Below are 18,791 nucleotides of genomic sequence, written 5' to 3'. Positions count from 1 at the left end.
TGTGTATTTCTTGAATAATTGCTTGTGTTCAAGACAGAAAATACTTAACTACTGAACTTCAGTGTTGGTTTCATGGAATTTTCCATATTCTGAAGATTTCCTCAATTATCTGAGTCCAACACAGGTGTCCCTACCATAGGATACACAATCACTTCTATTTTCAGCATTAACTTTACAGTAGATAGATGTCGACAACTTGCAACACTATGACAGGTTTATTGAAAACAGCCCCACATTATTACATCAGGTGTCTAAATGCTGCTATTATCTGATAATTATCTGTGTTGCCATTTAAATATTAAACCACAAGTAAGAAAAACAAACTGATGCTACTTCCAGAATGAGATTTTCACTCTGCAGCGGAGTGTGTGCTGATATGAAACTTCCTGGCAGATTAAACCTGTGTGCTCTAGAGCACTTGCCCGCGAAAGGTTAAAGGTCCTGAGTTCGAGTCTTGGTCGGGCACACAGTTTTAATCTGCCAGGAAGTTTCATGATGCTACTTCGTTCAACTGAGAAAGCTGCATTTTTTTCTTACAGTAATAGTGTTCCTGCCAAGTTTATAATATTTTGAGACTGTGTAACTGTAAATGGTATAAAGTGGATTAGGATTGTCAGTTATCAACGGAGTGAACAGGATTATTTCTTACAACTCCTTCTCTTTGTTAATAAGTACTTTGATGTGTTCCACATCCCTGAAGGTTCTAGTTTGAGATGGCATCTGTAGAACATTGTGGATGAATGAATGACTGCACTAACCAGAAGACTGAGGTGTCCAGAGCATCACAGATGTATGAATATCTACGTCCACACTCTTCAAACCACTGTGAAGGGTGTGGCACAGATAGTAACCATTATACCAGTTATTAGGGCTTATTCTCATTCCATTGTTATATGAAATGCTGGAAGAATGACTTTTTAAACAACTCTGTGTCCACTGTAATTAACCTAATCTTCTCCTCACTATCTGCACCAGAGCAGTACATAAAGGATTGTAGCATATTTCTACATTCATTGTTTCAAGCTGGTTTTAGAAAATTTTGAGGTAGGATTTCTATGGTGGTTTGCATTTGTCTTCAAGTGCCTACCAGTTGAGCTTCTTCACCATCTCTGTGACTGTCTCCCATGGGTCAAACAAACCTGTGACCACTTGTGTTGCCCTTTTTGCATACATTCAGTATTTCTTTTTAGTCCTGTTTGATATGGGTTCCACATGCTTGAGCACTGAGAGCTGTTCAAATGTTTGGGATCCCCACCAGGTCAGATTAAAGGAAGGCATCACAGTAATTCAGAGACATGCTGCTAGATTTGATCAGTGTGCATGTATTACAGAGGTGTTTTGTGAGCTCAAAAGGAAATCCGTGAAGGGAAGGCAATGCTCTTTTCGCAAGGTGTTGTTGCATAAATTTATTGAACAGGCATCTGAGGCTGACTGCAGAATGATTCTACTGCTTCTAATCTACGTTTCACATCAGGACCATGAATATAAGATGTGGGGAGTTGGGACTTGTGTGGAGGTTTTTAGACAGTCATTTTCCCTCATTCTATTTGTGAGCAAAACATCTGGTATCTGGCTCCACAGAAGTTTAATACCCACCAGAGGTATTGAACCTAAAAGGCTATTAGAGGAACAGTCTCGCTGTAGTGTCCTGCTCACAGTGTGAGCACACTAGTCATCTCACCATGTGAATATGCTAGTCACTAGTGTTCCTCACTGCAAATATGAATAAGGGCACCCAGGAAACAGTCGGTCAGTTCTGCATTCGCATCTGATATTGTTGGTTACTGCCATCACTGTACTATGTGCTATTGGATAAAAACCTCACTTTGCACTTCTTCTTTCTCTCTGGTCACAATTGGGATCATGTGTCTCTTTGCTCTTGACCTTTTGACATCTCCGTGGTGAAGGTTTCCACTTTGCACTTCGTTATTTACATAGGTTGCTTTGGCCTTGTCCTTGTCTGCATCCTGTCCACCATCAGTCAGCCATTTTAGCTCCACCACTGCTTGGTGTCGTGTTCTCTTCCACTGGTGGTCCTTCCACCTTGCAGCTTCAGGTGTCTCTCTTCTGAGTTCTGATGCATGCTCTGATATCTGGCTAATTGCTGATGTAAAATAACAGGAAAGGAAGTGACTAGTATTGGTATGTGATACCCTCTGCTATGCACCTTATGGTGGCTTGCAGACAATGAATGTAGATGTTCATGTAGATGTTTCACATGAGGTGTTTTGTAAACAATATTCTTCATAGACTGATTGCATTTCTGTAGTATTCTACCAGTGTGCCAAAATCTGCTGTATGCTTTATATATGACTGAGCTCATTGATTCTGTTGTCATAGGTTATAGGTTTTTTTCATTTTGTGATGTGAACAGTTTTACATTTCCAAACATTTGAAATCTTATCAATAGTCAGTTGAACATTTGTGCAGCTTTTTCCAGACAGTAATTCATTATAAATAACCACTTCATCTGAGGCTACCCGTGATATTGTCAGCAAGGTCATAAATATACAATGTTTACAGCAAAGGTACTGGAGTACACCTGAAGTTACTTCTACATCTGTCGATGACTGTCCATCTAAGATAACATGCTATGTTCTCCATACCAAAAAAATCCACAATGTAGTCAGAGATTTTGCTTGATACCCCATATGATCATATTTTCAGTATTAGGTGTAGATGTGGTTCTGGGTCAAGTGATCTTTAAAAATCAACAAATACTGCATCCACCTGACTGCTTTGATCCTTGGCTTTCAGGATATAATGTGAGAAAAGTGTGAAATGAGTTTCACATAGTTGGTGTTGATGTTTCAGGCATCCATGCTAATTGGCATGAATGAGGTCATTGTGTTTGAGATACCTCATTACATTTGAGCTAAGAATATGCTGCAGATAGCCACTGGGACCTGGAACTTTCCTCAGTTCTGCTTTTTCAGCTATTTATCAATGCTACCAACACTAATATCTAAATCGCTGATCTTTGCAGTGCTGCAAGAATTACATTGTGGCAATACTCCTGGTTTTTCCTTTGTAAGGGAGTATTTTAAAACAAAGTCCAGTATTTCTGTTTTTGTTTTGCTGCCCTCGGTTTCAGTTTGTCTCATCCATCTAACTTTGGTACACCTAACAGCCCTTACATATAATCTGAACTTCTTTGAGTTTTTTGAGAGATCTTTTGATAATATTTTGTTATGGTATATATATAGTGCAAGGTCACCTATTCTTCTGAACATGGGCCACAGTTCTTCTATATGAGGCGGTCTGTTCCAAAACTTGCCTTATCCATGATAAGAAATTTTACAGGAGACCCAAAAAACTAAAAACTTCTTAATGCCAACAGAAACTGAACTCTTTTCCTGGTAGGAATGCATAATTTTAATAAATAAAGTCATGATTAATTGGGAATATAATTATTCCCATCAAGAAATTGGTTATGTTGCTTTATATCCAGGATTAGACAAGTTTTGTTGTAGCACACTGCAAGTGCGTAGTTCAAGTACTCAGGAATATACTTTTTTTGTGCATTTGTGATAGTGCTGATGCATTCAGTTTATACTCATTTATTAGAATTTAAAAAACACAGTTCATAGTAAACAATAATGATTCTACATAATTATTCACAGAGCAGAATTCAAATAACTAAGTCTGTCAAATCCTCATGGGTTTCACAATATTCGTTGATTGTCTCTTCAGGGGAGTAATTTGTTTCTCCAGTATTGGATGCTAACAAATTCTTTTAGAAAGCCAGTTCTTCATTTCTTCATTCACCTTCCACTCCAATCCAAAATGTTTTTGTAGCAAATGCTCTACGTCCTTAATCTTGGCTGGGTTCAAGGGCACTCCTGAGGACACAACTTGTGGAACATCCTTATTCATCAAACATTTACCTTTCTTCATCACAGACCTTCCTGAACCACAGTCTACATTGTAATTCTGTTCTCCTTGTACTGTCACATTTCCTTCAGATGTTTTACACAAGATGAACCGCTTTGCTGAAGAAAATTTTAAATGCCAGCTACTTGGTTTTTTTCATCATATTGTAAGCAGCCTTCTTCCAGTCTCTCACTGTGCAGTCCACACCCAATTTAGAAACCTGAGCATGCGATGCAAAAATATCTTCATACTCTTTTGGGTTGCAAATTACTGGCCTGGTCCTAATGTCCTTCTCTATTTGTCCAAATACTCTGCCCGATGGCAGAAAGGAGTGTCCTGGAATGGGAAATATCAGTTCAATACGCTTCACATTTGGGGGACTCACTTTTGACAGAAAATAGCAGCACATCATTATCACTGTAGAGTTTCTATTCTGTCCTCCGCAGCCATCAGCACAAAGTCGCAAACTTGAGTAGTTCATTAAATCACATTTAGAAAGTCTGTCAAATATTGCAGAGGATATCTCATTTGATCCCTTTTTGTATTCATGTTCCATCCACGTATATGTGAAAACATTTTGTACTGTCAGTTCAGTATGTGGATGGCCCATCACAACTGTAAAATTATAGGTGTATATCTGATGACTGTAGTAGGCAATTTGATCCAGTATTTTAGGATTAACCAGATTTTTCTGACAGTCAAATGACATTGTGAGCATATCATCCCTTTTTTATTGCAGCTTTGTGTAAAAAGCTTTCGCTTTTAACTTATGAATCCTAAACTGAATAATCATCAAATTCTTTTCTGACGTATACTTTGCATGCTCAGTTTTTCCCTTAAGTTCAATGCACATAGAACATGCATCTTTTACAGGTGAACCAAAACCAATGTTGTAACCTGTTGTGAAAATGTTGCAAAAGAACCATAGCTTCACTCTCATATCATGACAAACCTCTGCAGTATACATGCTGTGTAACTTTGAATTGCTTACGTTTCCAGGAAGATATTTTCTTTGCAATGATTTTCCTCGACAATAGTGACTTTCACAGCACTTCAAACATTCAATAAAATACTTTACAGATTGTCTCTTTGCATCGTACTATGGCCTGTCTCTAGCACCATCTCTTTTCTCTTTAGGCATTTCACTGGTTTGGTAGTGATTTCTGGCAATTCTCTGAATTCTATCTTTACTGACATGTAAAATATTGAGAAATGTTTTTGGCATACTTTTACTTGAAATTTATCGGTACTAGCAAGTTTAACAAAATACTCAATAGCAACACTCTTCCTACTGCTACCTTCTTTTGCGTGTCTGTCTCTTTTAGACTTTTCTGCTCTCAGATATTTCAGTATAAAAGTGTCTTGCTCAATTTTGTTGGGAGAGCTGTAGAAGTTCTTATGGAACTGTTGAACGTCTAACATCCTTAATTTCCTGCATTTGTATGTTGGTTCATTATGACTGCATTGTGGATATTGTGGTGGTTCCATTGGCCCATGCCTGTAACAATAAAAACAATGGCCTTAAAATAGCTCCTGATGTAAATGGGACATGAACAGGACACTAATAATAAAAGCCCAACATGGTGTTTGATTAAATCAGAGGAATATAATATTGTTACATTCCCGTTATGCAGTGGCAACTACTGTGTAAGAGCACAAGAGCATGTGAACACCCAAATTTTTGACACCTTGTGGATGTAGTAGTTATTAAATTCTTTGAATACTGTTAAACGTAACACAGAGTTAACGGCAGCACATTACGACAGACGTTTGCAAGACGTATGTCACCATTTGATCGACATAAATCCCGCTAGATGATAGCACACTCCTCAAATATGCCAATAATTATTTTTACTACCATTATTACTACTATTATTATTCTCAGTGGTTGTAGCTGTATAAATTTGTTCAGACCGTCATCATAACTGTTACAGAAAATGCTATTTCACACTTTGAGCTTTACCTGAATCGAAAAATTTGTATGGAGTAAATGTTGGGGTGATCTACTACAGATGATAAAGCCCTGAGAGTTTTGAAACTGCTCATCACCATAAATAAAAAAAATTATCTGCTCAAACAATCTATTGTATTACTAAAAATTTGTGAACACCTAAAATTTATTTTCAGCAGCCACCACCACCGTTTTGTTAACCTTTATACATTCACTGATCATTGACAGCAGAGCCTAAACCAGCCGCGTAAACACACTGCACAGATTTGACGTCTTTCTTACCTTTTATATTTTTCCTTGGTTTTCTTCGATAAAGCAGTATCACTTTTACGGCATCTTGCTTTGCCTTTTGGAGCTGGAGTAATTCTTTCTTCCACCGTAATCCTATTTTGTCACAAAACTGCACACGTCTTCAGACTTTACTGACGACAGCTGTAAAAAGGCAGGAAAAATATCGCGCGTTTCCTTTGACTGGAATATGAAGAATTTCATTGGCTGGTAGGATAAGGCGACTATTGGAATGACACTTGGAGTAAATAAAGGCAAGTTTTGGAATGATGACCGATTCTTAGCTAATGATTTCTATGGTAAAGAACAACTTTTGAGTGAATATAGACTAATCAGTCAATGCGCCGGGTACTGAAGAAAATTGTAATAGGCTTCACTCATTCCGTAAAAAAAATTGGATAAGACCAGTTTTGGAACGGACCGCCTCATATGGTCTCTTCCAGAGCTGAGTATTTCAAGTTACTTAATATGAAATTCTCAGTTCCCTACTGCCATCACACCTCCATTACCAATTTCTCATTTTTCATGTTCAGTTTTGTATACAGAGAACATTAGCCTCACTACAGAATATCTCGCCAAAAACAAATTGGCACTAAATAAGGACAAGGCAATTCTCATGGAGTTTCTGCTAAATTATAAATCAAGACAAGTGGATACTGAGCCAGAATATTCAGTTGAAACAACTGATAAACATAAATTCCTGTGTATTATAGTAGATGAACATCTTACATGGAAGGTGCATGTCAGCTATGTGTGTAAAAAAAATCTCCTGTAACTCCTACTTTCTAAAACACCTTTCTAGCACAATAGCGCCACCTGCCTTAAGACAAATCAATTTTGGAATCATTCGCTCCAACCTACAATGTGGAGCACCAATGGTATACATGGGTAGGGTTTCCAGAGCCCAGAAAAGAGCAGTTAGGATAATAGCCAATATTAGTATACATCAGTCCTGTAGAGAATACTTCATTATGTATAACATCTAAAAGTGTACGCATGGTATGTTCTCAGTATTATACTGTTTGCGAAAGAAACTATGGAACATAGTATAATCAATAGTGAAGTCCATAATTATAATACAAGAAAAAGGGAGGATTACCACATAAAATTTAGTAATAAAAGAGCAACAGATCACAGTCCATTTTCTACTGAAAGACATTTTTATAACAGGCTGCCAAATAACATAAAACTGTGTAACGATTCATGTTGAATGTTACTTAAGTTTCTTCTGCCTGGTCCATTGATGAATGAATGGGAAATTTTCATGCTTCACAAAATTTATTCACATTTATTTTATTTATTTTATTTATTTATTTATTTAACCTGGCAAGATTAGGGCCATGAGGCCCTCTCTTACATCTAACCAGGCATTCTACTTATTTTACATTCATATGTTTTAGTAGGCATGTTAAACTACGTCTAGTACAAAATGTGAAATAAACAATTAGAAAGGTACACCTGGAAAAATACATACATATAGAGTTTATATTCGTAGATCATAAGTACTGTTATAATTAGACATTATTGAAGACACAGATTTTATATAGGAGTGCTGGCAGCAGGGAGTATGAGGGAGACTCATGGTGAAGGGAGGAGAAGAATAGAGAGACATGATGAAACATAATTAAGAAAATATAAAGGAAAAGAAGATTGCGTGGCTAATAGAGATAGATGAAGAGGAAGGCATCTCAGGAGCAAGATAGGATGCGCTAGCTTTGCTATTTGACAGATGAGAGGATTGGCCTTGTACATTAATTTTGTGGAGAACTTTATGAGGATGATAGTAGGAAATGTTTCAACTTCTTGAAAGCAGCAGGAGATTGAATTTTGCGCAAGGTCAGGGGCAATTTGTTCCAGAGGCGGACAACGGCAACTGAGAAGGAGTTTGCAAAAGTTTTTGTTTTGTGAGTGGGCACAGTTAGGATACCAAATAAGAGTGACCTCGTGTTTCGATTATGATGGCATGACAGGTTTTTAATATCTGAAGCAAGGTACTGGGGTGCTTGCGCGACGAGGAGTCGGTGGAGTAGACATAGAGTGTGGTAGTCACGCAATTTGTCCGGCCGCAGCCACCCTAGCTCGGAGTATGAAGCACTAACATGATCATATCGGCGAATGTTGCAGGTGTAATGCACACAGGCATTCATGGTTAGCTCTAGCCGTCTTTTGTTTTCACTACTCATGCCTTGTTGAATCACGTCACAATAGTGGAGGTTCGGTAGAACGAGTGCTTGCACGAGCTGGCGTTTCAAGTCCTGTGGAAATGTGTTCCGAAACTTTTTGAGAGCATAGAGACAAGCAGACGTCTTTCGGCACACTGCGACTGTATTCTCCGCCCATTTGAGATGCTCATCCAAAGTTACACCCAAGTTCTTCACTGTTTTCTGATATGGTATTGGAGTACTGTCGAGCAGAATAGGAGGTAGCCGTTCGCAGAAATCTGAACTTATTAATTTATGATGGGCTATTAAGATTACTTGCGTCTTTTTTGCATTTAGTTTAAGCCCCAGGTTTTTCGCCCATGTCACTACTGAAGACAGATCATCACTCATCTGAGCGACTGCAGTGTTTACATCTTCAGGTCTGACGCTTAGGTAGAGCTGGAGGTCGTCGGCATAGAAATGATATTTACAGGAGGACAGAACCGACGAAATATCATTGACATATAAAGAAAACAAAAGTGGTCCTAAGACTGATCCTTGTGGCACTCCCGAGGAAACATGTTTCCAGGAAGATTTTTCATTTACGCAGACAACACATTGCTGTCTGTCTTTTAAGTAGCTTTCAAACCATCTCATTGCACTATCAGAGAAATTAAGCTGTTGCATTTTTCTGAGCAATATGTCAAAGTTAACAGTGTCAAAAGCTTTGCTGAAGTCCAGTAGCGTCAATATTGCTGCCTTTCGATTGTCGATGGCATATTTCAGGTCATCAGTTACTTTAATTAGAGCAGTGTTTGTGCTGTGATGTTTACGGAAACCGGATTGAAATTTGTCATATAGGCTGAATTCATGCAAGTGTTCAGTGATTCGGTCATGAACAATATATTCGAGTGCTTTGGAAACAGCAGGCAGTATGCTAATTGGTCGGTAATCACTAGGCAGTTGCGGGTTTTCGATCTTAGGGATGGGTCGAATTATGCTTCTTTTCCATGCAGTGGGGTATATTCCGTTCACGAGGGAAAATTAAATATGTCAGTTAAGACAGGTACTAAGATATCGGCAACATTCCTAATCATGGTTATACAGATACTGTCGTTGCCTATTGCATCAGAAGAGATTCTCATTATTGCTTTTCTTGCCATATTTGTTGTTATTACATGTTTTAAATGGAAGGTATCGTTGTTAGTTATTCTGTTTGGGGATACTTGTGGACGGTAATTATCAGCCTTGCGGGTATTCAGAGGTGCAGAGAAGAATTCATTTAATTCGTTAGCTGACACATGAAAAGTAGTTTCCGACTTTGCCTTTCCGACCCCCAAGCTACGGAGATTCGTCCATAGAGTCGTGGGCGTCAGATCGCTGCATACTAGGGAGCGAGCGTGCCTGATTTTAGCATTGCGAATGCATTGTTGCACTCTGTTCCGTAGCTTTCTATAGTCTTCGAAACGCTTGGGTTTCGGATCTGCCTTGAAACGCCTGTGGGCAGCATCCCTAATAGTCATCATTTGACATAATTCAGCTGTCAGCCATGGAGCAGGAGATTTTCTTACACGGATTGTGCGCACAGGTGCATGTTTGTCATAGAGGGCAGTGAGTTTATCACCAAGTTCATTAATTTTGCCGTCGATTGTAGGTTCTCTGATTATTTGATGCCATGAGATTTCTGAGCAATCGGCTGTTAGAATGTCAAGGTCAATACGTTTCATGTTCCTACAAGTTATGTAACGCGATTTGATCCTTGGGGGCTGTACAAAGTAGGCCAGGAATATTACATCATGTGCTGAGAGGCCAGGGGCCGATGTTTGACCAACATCTCTTACTTTGTCAGTCTGTTTCGTTGTGATTACGTCTGTAAGAGTATGACTGTGCGCCGAATGGTGTGTAGGTTGTAATGGAAAAATGTTCATGCTATTGCAACTAAACAGTCTTCTTAGGTTTATTGTGGAGGGAGTGTGTCTTAGCAGGTCTATGTTCAAGTCACCCATTACGATGACATGTTCGTATTGACACTGAAGTGAATGTAATTCCGACTGGAAGGAACTCATTGAGCTTATTTTTGGCGGCTTGTACACGACGCCAGTCAAGAATTTCCGACTTTGTATATTTATTTCAATGAACATTAATTCAGCCTCTTTTTCTTCAGCAGAATTTGACGTACATAAGACTTTCGCTTTGAGATCTGTTCGTATATACACGCCGACCCCGCCACCTCGCTTTTTTGATCTGTCTGCCCTAAGAAATGTGTACCCTGGGAGATGAATAGATGCAGAGGATATGTGTGTTTTCAACCACGTTTTGGATAAGAGGATTACGTGGTAGTTTAGTTGGTTGAAGAGGAGGCTAAGTTCTTCGTAATGTGCAGGTAAAGACTGGATGTTGCAGTGAGCTGCTAAAAGCTCTGACGCGTTCCGCTGAGCAGCCTGGAGTAGGGTGGCAGACTGGTTTGTCCCTTTGTTAGGCACTACCTGCCGCGAGGGGCACTGGCCGCTGCTTCCGCCAGGTGACATAACACAGGGGTGTCCGAGATTTTGCGCGCCCTGTTTGTGACTCCGCGAGTGCCGACAGAAAGGCGACTGCAAGAGATTTCCTGAGGTTGCGGGAGTATAGAAAATGGATTAGTGGTATTCGGTGCAAGGAGAATATGACCAAAATAGTGACGGCTGTGTGTCACTGTGTATCCTATGTCGTAAGAGGAGAAATGTAATTAGCGTATTTGAAAGAGCTTAGGGTGGAAATAAGTGAAAGGGGAATGATTTAAGAGGCCGATGCTGCCAGCGGAGAGAAGTAAGCTTAATAGTTAATAGATTATCGTAGGAAGCTAGAATTAAATTGAAATTTACTAAAGTGATACTGGTGGAGATTATCGTAGGAAGCTACAATTAGATTGAATTTGATAAAGTGATACTGATATTGATTTTTGTTATGAACAATTTAAAACGAAGAGATGGGTGATTAATGAACTAAAGGAGAGACTAATAATTGCAATAGAACTATTACAGAATGGAAGAGAATAAACTGAGAAAATGAAAAAAGTATTAGCAGTAACTAAAATTAAATAATGGTTAGAGCTACAGACACAAAAAAATAGTAAAAAGTTAATACAGTTACAAAAACAATTAGTTGAAGGTACAAATATGGGTATAATTAAAAAGTTAATACAATTACAAGACTATATCTGAGTATAGGGCTGTTACAGTTTGCAAATCGTGTTAAGTTTGCACTTTTGGCTCGAGTAGCTTCACTTAATACTATTCAGTTCTGTCATGTTTGTGACTGTCTTCTTTCCAGCTGCTGTCTTAATGATTACTCTGCCATCCTGAGTCCACACATTCTGAAGACCGAAATGGGATATGGCACTGTTTAAAATCTTTAGCCGTTCGTGTGTCAGATCTTCCCTTATTGTAAGCCCTGTCCTTGCTAACTTCCTCTTCTGGGTAAAGATCTCTGCCCTTCTTCGGTATGAGACAAATTTAATTATTATTGGACGAGGTTTGGTAGCACCTGGTAGTTTTCGTCCCACCCGATGGCTCCTGTCAATGTCTGCCTTGGTCACTTCAATGCCTAATTTTTCACGCGCAACCTGTATAAGCAGGTTGTCTGTGTCTTCTTCCTTATTTTCTGCTACTCCAAATAGTCGTAGACTATTAAGCCTTTGGTACTGTTCTAGCTCGTCTGTTGCGGCAGATAGTTTCACTTCCAACTCTCGTGCTTTTTTCTCGTATTCAGACACAGACTTTTTTAGTGCTATAATTTCGGCAGTATTGGCCTCAACAGTTTCACGCATTTTGGCCAATACTGCTGCCGTTACAGTATCTGATATAGTGCCTGCTATCAGATCGAGATTGTTTTTATCGCGAAGCGCAGCGTTTACCTCAGAGCGGACCAGCTCCGCTATGCCGGGAGCCGCGACTGCACCTTCTACCAGGAGCAGACCCGCCACACCTGCTGCTTCCCCGCTGCTGGACGCGCTGCTGTTGACTCTTCTGTTTACCATTTTCTCGAAGATATTAACATCTGAACTGCACACTCATCATGTAAACGAAACACGGACAGACTTCACTGAGTTCTTTGACTTCCAAAAGTAACTTCAAAAACTGACTGACAAAACAACAACTCAAGAACTAACTCGCAGCCTCACTGCATTGCCTTATTTAGAATTTTAACAATAAATTCCAAAATAAAGCATTATTAATTTTGTACAGTTTTGATGTTACATTTAAAATTTACAAAATGTAAACAAACTGATGTTACAGCGGAATAAGGTATAAAATACAATATTCAGTGACAATCTTTTATAGTAATATCTTTAGTTTTCCATACGAAAAACGTTCCTAACTTTAATTACAATAATGTCTCTATTATTATTTTAGTTATGTAATTAATTACAGTTTAGATTTGCTTACTAACATGTAATGGTAGTACAGAGCTTGTGCTTTATCCGAATAAATACATAGAATGTACAAATAAGGCCTCAAATTCTGGAAATTGGAAAACTGTGAGATGTAAACAATTGTAGTGTTAATTATAAATGTAATTACAGAGAATATTAATTACAGAGGAAGACATAAAAATAAATAACAAATGAAAATACATCGCTTGGTAATAACTTTTAAGCTGTTTCTCAAGATAGTGAGATCTGAGGTTACTGGATTTTTAGATTACAATTTTGCTAATTAGAAGCACTGATTTTTTATGCTAACATCTCTGCAGTTTCTAGTTATTTATTTTTAAGGACTTATTACTTCAATTTCTTTATTAGTTACTTAATTTAGTATATGTACATAATGTTATCAATGACAACAATCCACCAATAATTATGACAACGCACGTCCTTCCAGAACATTAAACATGCCTTCGCAATGAATATCAAGTTTTTTATCAAATAGGACAGAATGATATATATAAAGACACACATACAAGGCCTTAGGAAGCACTGAATTGTCTCATAACCATCTGGATGCATATGAAAAAGGTGGTATCAGACATTTCATATGAGTCCTTGGGCAGGCTGTACCGTTATAACTGTTAAATGGAAACATATTAAAGCAACTGTTAATTGCTAAATGTTTGTACTTCATAAAGGATTTTTAATGAATGTTGGGTATAATTCATCTTTATTTCTAAACTCTTATTAATGTTCATATGTTTATAAACAGACTATGTCCATGACTGTAAAAGTTATTATGGACAAATAAACCATTTATTTACTTATCATTCATCAGTAACTGAGAAACCTACAAAGGTTGCTTTTACCGCATTAAGACAAATATATTTCCTTTCTTACAGGTACAACTTTGAACGACTCAGCAACAAGCTTGCTCGTGTCAGGCGTCTACTGAATTGGCGTGAACCAGTGGAGGAGGGCTACTTCCCTAAACTTGACAATATTGTCTCCAGCAGAGTTTGGCCACCACGGCACTCATTTGCCAACTTACGGGTAGGAATTTGTTCTTATATTTATTACTGAGTATAGGCAGATATTTGACAGATGATACTTATGTTTGTTATGAGGTGAAATTCCTCACTTGTAGAAGTACTGCATATTTTATAAAACATTATGTGTGGCTGCATGCTGAGAATTTTGTGATGTGTAACTGCAGAATATAGTACATTAATTTTATGTAATAATGTTTGATTGTTTTCTCTATCTCAGTCATACATACACATAAGCAGATGCACGTAGACACACACACACACACACACACACACACACACACACACACACACACACACACTAAGATTCCAGACACTGAGTGTATTCATTTACTAATCAGTAATTTCTAAATAACCTGCCTCTGTAGCTGAAGTAACAAATGCACACTAGTATAGCAGCATTTGAGTTAACTGGTGTAAATATAGGCAGTGGAAATTTTCATCATCAGCATTTGGTTTAACAAGGAGAATCTAGCTGTTGTCCTAAATAGCCTTGTCAGTGGACTGTGTATCAATATCTTCATTTAAATTCCAATTTGCACCATGGAGTGTCACAGACAAAGAGCATGTGACACTGTCAACTGTTTCTCTCTGTTAAAGGGAGAACTCAAGAAAGGATTCAGTAAGTTGGTCAGATTCTTAGTATGATGTTCTGATTGTTGTTCTGGTTGTTAAAGAGCACAGGGGTTCAGCCTGTGATGTATCATGTAGAAATTTAAGGTGAGGAATAAGACATGGCTTTGGGACTAAACGATGCCGATTTGTCTCTGTAGGACTAGGTTGGGAAAGGAGGTAGTTCGGTGGTATCTAGAGATCTTTGTGGAAGGAGAAGTTACATCTGGTAAGTATTGCGATATGTAAATGGGTCAGATTTAGAATGGGATATAATATTAGGACTGATATAAATCATACACAATGAATTACTGTCAAATGAAGCACATAGTTGTTGAAGAAATTTCTTGGGTAGGATACTATGATGTTACTGAATTATATTGGTTAATTTTATATAATTTATATTATACAAAATTCAATAACACTGGAGACAGAAGTTAAGAGGAAATTTAATTAATGAATTTTGCATTATATATTGTCTTAAATTTGTATCTTAAATTTGTACAGACAGAACAGCAATATAAAATGTTTTCTTTCTAAAGGATGTCAACCGAGAACTTGATCAAATTAAGTTTGATATCCTGGACTTGGAACGGTGGCGTGATCGATTCTATGAAGCCATTCATGGTGGTTCTGTTGTAAATGTAAGTAAGATAGTATCTTGACTGTTATTGTATGTTATAACTATTATTTATTACAGACAATGCTTTTCAGTGAACTTTATTTCTGGCCATGAATAAATAAATATCAAGTATTGTTCAGTAAGAAGTAGCAAAGATGCTGAGTCACGATAGGCACGACAAAAAGATGCACACAATTATAGCTTTCAACCATTAAGGCCTTTGTCAGCAGTAGACACACTCACGCAAACACAACTTGCACACACATGTGCAGTCTCAGGGAGCTCTGGTATTGTTACATTCCATCCTGTATTTTTCAGTAAGAAGTAGGGGAGAGCTGGGCAAAGTGGTCAAGCAATGTAGTCTCATATTTTAAGCTGAGTAGTGATAGAAAGAAAAGCATAGAAATTGTTATAGTGTGCAACTTTTGAAGTATAATATTGAATAGTTTAATTAGCTTAGGGTCAAATTAAGTACTTTAAACAATTTAGTTTTCACAAAGTGGCAATATGGCCACTTGACCAGACATGAGTGGACAAAGTGGCAATTTAGTTTTAAACCCAAAAATAAGGAATAAAAAACCATTTAACAGAGAACCCAGAGGGAGCACAATTGGTCCTAAAAACACTGCTCTTCTGGTCTTGAAATTGAAAATTTTTCTTTGCAGTACTTGCACTCTCTGTCTTCATCATTGTCATCAAAAAGAGTCATCATTGTCATCAAAAAGAGCTCTTCTAGGATTGGGTTGCCTGCTCATCACACTCTTCTCGTTTATTGCCTTTCTTCTCTTCGACTGCTTTCCATTTTTCCATTCTTTTTCTTCTCTTTCTTATTTTCCATTGGTAGGTCACTCTTCTAATTAAATGCTGTGAGTATCGCCACATACCTCTTCTTTTTGGCACAGCTATTACGTTTTTCCCCTACACAAAGTGACCAGAAGTCACTGCTGAGATGGACACTTTGCCCGGATTGATGCCATTGCACAAAAGCTATATAGCGTGAAAGAAATTTCAGTAACTAAAGTAGAACTGTGGAGTCAAGATATTAGACTTTCAACATTGTTTCATTAAAAAGACATTAGTCACATTCCCTCTCCACAATTAACACACAAATTGAAAACGTACCTCACATCAGGGTAACTAAAATCCACAAAAATGATTATAACTCTCAGGAATGTTATAGTGAACAAGTTAGACTTCACAGGGTCACTGGGCCCTCCAGGTAGAATAAGCCAACTGCTTCTATTCTGTAGAAGAATTTCTATTCCTGTAATTTGTAAAAAGTGGTGGGTAGAAATTACTAACTCACATTTGTATATCTTCTTTTCTTATTGTAAAAAAATTAAAAAATAAAGTTGGAAGAATTGTTCCACATCATTTCAATCTAGCATCCAAAGTGATCTATAGAATCTGTAACAAACTAACTTTTCCATGCAATGCCAGTGCTTTACAGATGTGGGGACCCTCAATGGCCACCTTGCCTACCATGGCCACTTTGTTCAACTATCCCTTTTTTATGGCAGAAGTTCCATGTACCAAATCCCTCTAACAAGTAATAAAACATTTATTATAACTCTATTATTTTTGAATCAGTAGTCTCTTACATGCATAAAAAAGTAGATTAACATGGGAATTATATACAACTGATATGGGACCATTGTTTCTTGCAACAATGTCTGTGTCTTCACACCTTGTCAAATTAGCTTTAGATGATAACCTCGATTGTTTTCATTAGGAACAGTCAACGGACGTAACTGCCCATTTGGTGATCTCGTATAGCAGATAACAGGCTTGTAATCAGCCGGAATACATCATCATAAAGACATGCTACTGGACAACCTGCTGATGTCTGTGATGCTAATGGCATCATACCAGGTGGATGTAAACAACTTGGTGTATTTCACTGTAGTTGTTTTAATTTCCTTCACACTTCTTCTTAATTGCAGTTAACTTCCGAGCAGTTTTTGTAACATTGCACTAGCTTGTTCAGCCACTATGCATTGACATTCTCTGCCAGGAAATGACAAGGTGACAAAAATGTTCTTCAGTTCATCATAATTTATTTCTACATCTATATCTACATGACTACTGCCCTGGCACCAATCATCAGTCATTACTCAGATCACAGTATTTGGTCCACTTGTTGCACAATCTAAATCATAGGCATTTGTATCAGTACTTTTAAAGTTTCAACACAGCTATTTATCCTTTACTTCACCTATTGCCTTAATCACATGAATTTGAGCAGCTGTAAATCCTTTTGCACACAAAAATCAAATTACAGTACACACTTAACAGATTGTGAGAGCAATTTTTGAAGCCATTGTTGTTTGCTTTCAATCACAATTGCTGAATAAAAATAATGATTTCTGTGGCTTCATAAACAATCAATATTGGACCTGCAATTGTGCTACTTTATTTTGAACAGCTAATATTTTACCAAACAATGGAAACTCCTGGTAGGAATATCAACAATGTAGAAAAAGACAAGAGTGCTACTTACTGTAAAGAAGACACATCAAGTTGCAGAGAGGTACAATTAAAAGACACTCACATATAGCATTTGGTCACAGCCTTCGTCAATACAACACACACACACACACACACACACACACACACACACACACACACACACACACACAAGCACATGCGCTCGATGACAACTCATGTGCACACAACCACTAAATCCAGTATCTCAGGCCAGAAAGCAGTCAAGCAGTCCGGCCTGAGATGTTGGAGTTGGCAGTCATGCGTGTATGAGGTGTGCTTGCTTGCTTGTGTGTGTGTGTGTGTGTGTGTGTGTGTGTTTCACTGATGAAGGCTGATGTGTCTTCTTTATGGTAAGTAGTTAATATTTTACTTATAAGCCTTAATGTTTCAAATACTCTGCATACTATTCCTGACTGACACACTCCAGCCATGATTGCATTTACCCAGATATGTGAAAAGTGAGCACTTCTAGATTACTTGGTCTAAGTTAAATGTTGCTGGTCTCTAAGGAACATTCTCCCATTGGCCATCATTTTGTTGTTGTGGCAAATCTATGATTTTTGTGCAAAGTTCCATACTAGAATTTCAGCATTGCATTCCTGCTAGCTAGGACTTTGCCATAACAACCAGTTTTTGCCACACTTCCTTGCCACTTTATTCAGTCATGCTTCAATCAGAAGCATTAATAAGGATAATATGTGCTGCACACTCCAGAGCCTCTTGTAGTTTACTCACTCACCAAGTTAATGCCAGCAATCAATCACAGGTTTCAAACAACAGCTACATTCATAAGTATAAGAAGAAGAATAAATGATTCACACTATCCACTAGTCAGTATTTGTGTATTACAGAAATATGTGAACAACTGCTATTATCAGCCTGAAGGTTGATTTGAGCACGACAGTGCCCTTACCTTCCTCTGACGTTTGATAATCTCACTTATGTAGGCAGTTAAAGCAGTTGTAGGAGGAGCCACTGCTTCAGGTGGACTCTAAATCTTGTTTCACCTTCACATTTTTTCATATTAACAACTCATTGTCAGAAGTAAAAGAAGTGCAAGTTATAGAAAAAATTCTAGGACCAACTGTGGATTGAAAATAAATATAAATAACTGCATGAAAAAACTGTACAATCGTGTAAATGGTCAACATATCACCATATTTCATATTTCTCACTGGTATAGGGTGTTATGATGTTAAACAGTCTCATTCTACACCATACAGGAAGACTGCGATGTAAATTGTTCTCAGTACTTTTCTATGAGTTTCTCCCCTTTGGTCACAGCCTTTTAACCTTTCAAATACATTACACTGGTCAGATGAGAATGACAATCATAGCAGTTTCAGAGATCAAAATTAATCCG

General features: G+C 37.9%; 1 protein-coding gene across 1 annotated transcript in view; it reads left to right on the top strand.

The window, feature by feature from the left end:
- LOC126203473 (phenoloxidase 2-like) overlaps positions 1-18,791 on the top strand; it is an 81,786-nt gene that overhangs the window by 33,737 nt on the left and 29,258 nt on the right. Inside the window, exons 5-6 of the mRNA XM_049937791.1 lie at positions 13,561-13,711; positions 14,862-14,963. Of these exons, the coding sequence (XP_049793748.1) occupies positions 13,561-13,711; positions 14,862-14,963 (253 nt within the window). The remainder of the gene's footprint in view (positions 1-13,560; positions 13,712-14,861; positions 14,964-18,791) is intronic.

Source organism: Schistocerca nitens, chromosome 9 (assembly GCF_023898315.1).
Source record: "Schistocerca nitens isolate TAMUIC-IGC-003100 chromosome 9, iqSchNite1.1, whole genome shotgun sequence".
NCBI classification, from domain to species: domain Eukaryota; kingdom Metazoa; phylum Arthropoda; class Insecta; order Orthoptera; family Acrididae; genus Schistocerca; species Schistocerca nitens.
Note: the sequence above shows the minus strand (reverse complement) of the source record. Positions and strands in the feature narration are given on the sequence as shown.